The sequence below is a fragment of the Bison bison genome, unplaced genomic scaffold (genome assembly GCF_000754665.1).
Source record: "Bison bison bison isolate TAMUID 2011002044 unplaced genomic scaffold, Bison_UMD1.0 scf7180017846162, whole genome shotgun sequence".
Classification (NCBI taxonomy): domain Eukaryota; kingdom Metazoa; phylum Chordata; class Mammalia; order Artiodactyla; family Bovidae; genus Bison; species Bison bison.
The window spans coordinates 34,697-35,435 of record NW_011476735.1 but is presented as its reverse complement, the minus strand read 5'-3'; the positions used below and the strand labels follow the sequence as shown (position 1 = coordinate 35,435).

The 739-nt window shown below is 63.2% G+C and overlaps 1 protein-coding gene across 1 annotated transcript in view; it reads right to left on the bottom strand.

The window, feature by feature from the left end:
- The window catches only part of PMPCA (peptidase (mitochondrial processing) alpha), a 10,968-nt gene that overhangs the window by 8,911 nt on the left and 1,318 nt on the right, over positions 1-739 (bottom strand). The window contains exon 2 of the mRNA XM_010838763.1: positions 443-589. Within this exon, the coding sequence (XP_010837065.1) occupies positions 443-589 (147 nt within the window). The remainder of the gene's footprint in view (positions 1-442; positions 590-739) is intronic.

Genomic DNA, 739 nt, shown 5'->3' with positions numbered 1-739 from the left:
CAAAAGCCCCCCTGGAGTCTAAATGGAAGCCACACCTCTTCACCAGGTCCCAAAGGCTTTGTATGCTCTGACCCCCGACTCACTCTCCAAACTCATCTCCTAACCCGTCGAGCCCCGCCGCACCAGGTGCGCCCACTGGCCCGCTGTTCACACTCGCAACACACTGGCTCATCACGCCCGCAGCTGGGCCTGCCCTGCCTTCTTCACCAGCACTGCTCACAGGGCTAACCCTTCTCTCATTTCCCACCTCTCTTGGCTTAACACCTCCTTGGAGGCTGCTCTTCATTCTTCCTGAAGTTGTCTCCTGTTTCCTACCGCGGAACTGCGGCTTCAAAGCTGATACTCTAGGTGCGCGATTGTCTGAACCCACTGCCTGGTTTCTGTCATCATAGCACCCGGCTCCCACGCAAATGCTGTACACAGCGAGAAGGCAAAACCCCACCTGTCGCCTGAACGAAAGTGCTAGTGTGGGAAAAGGCCAGAGGTCCAGAGGAGAAGGCGCACAGCGCCGCGGCCAAGGGGACGGCTCTGGCCGCCACGGAACCCCGGCTCCGCGGGCCCCAAGGAGCCGAGGCCCCGCGGACTCGGCCTCACAAGGGGACACGCGGCCGGAAGGGGCCCGAGGCGGATATGACACGTGACCTCGGACAAGCCCCCGACCGCCCGGGAGAAGCGGGAGGGGGAGGAGAGACGGATGAAGCTCGGGGCCGGAGCCCGGGGCGCCAGACGAGGAAGCCCC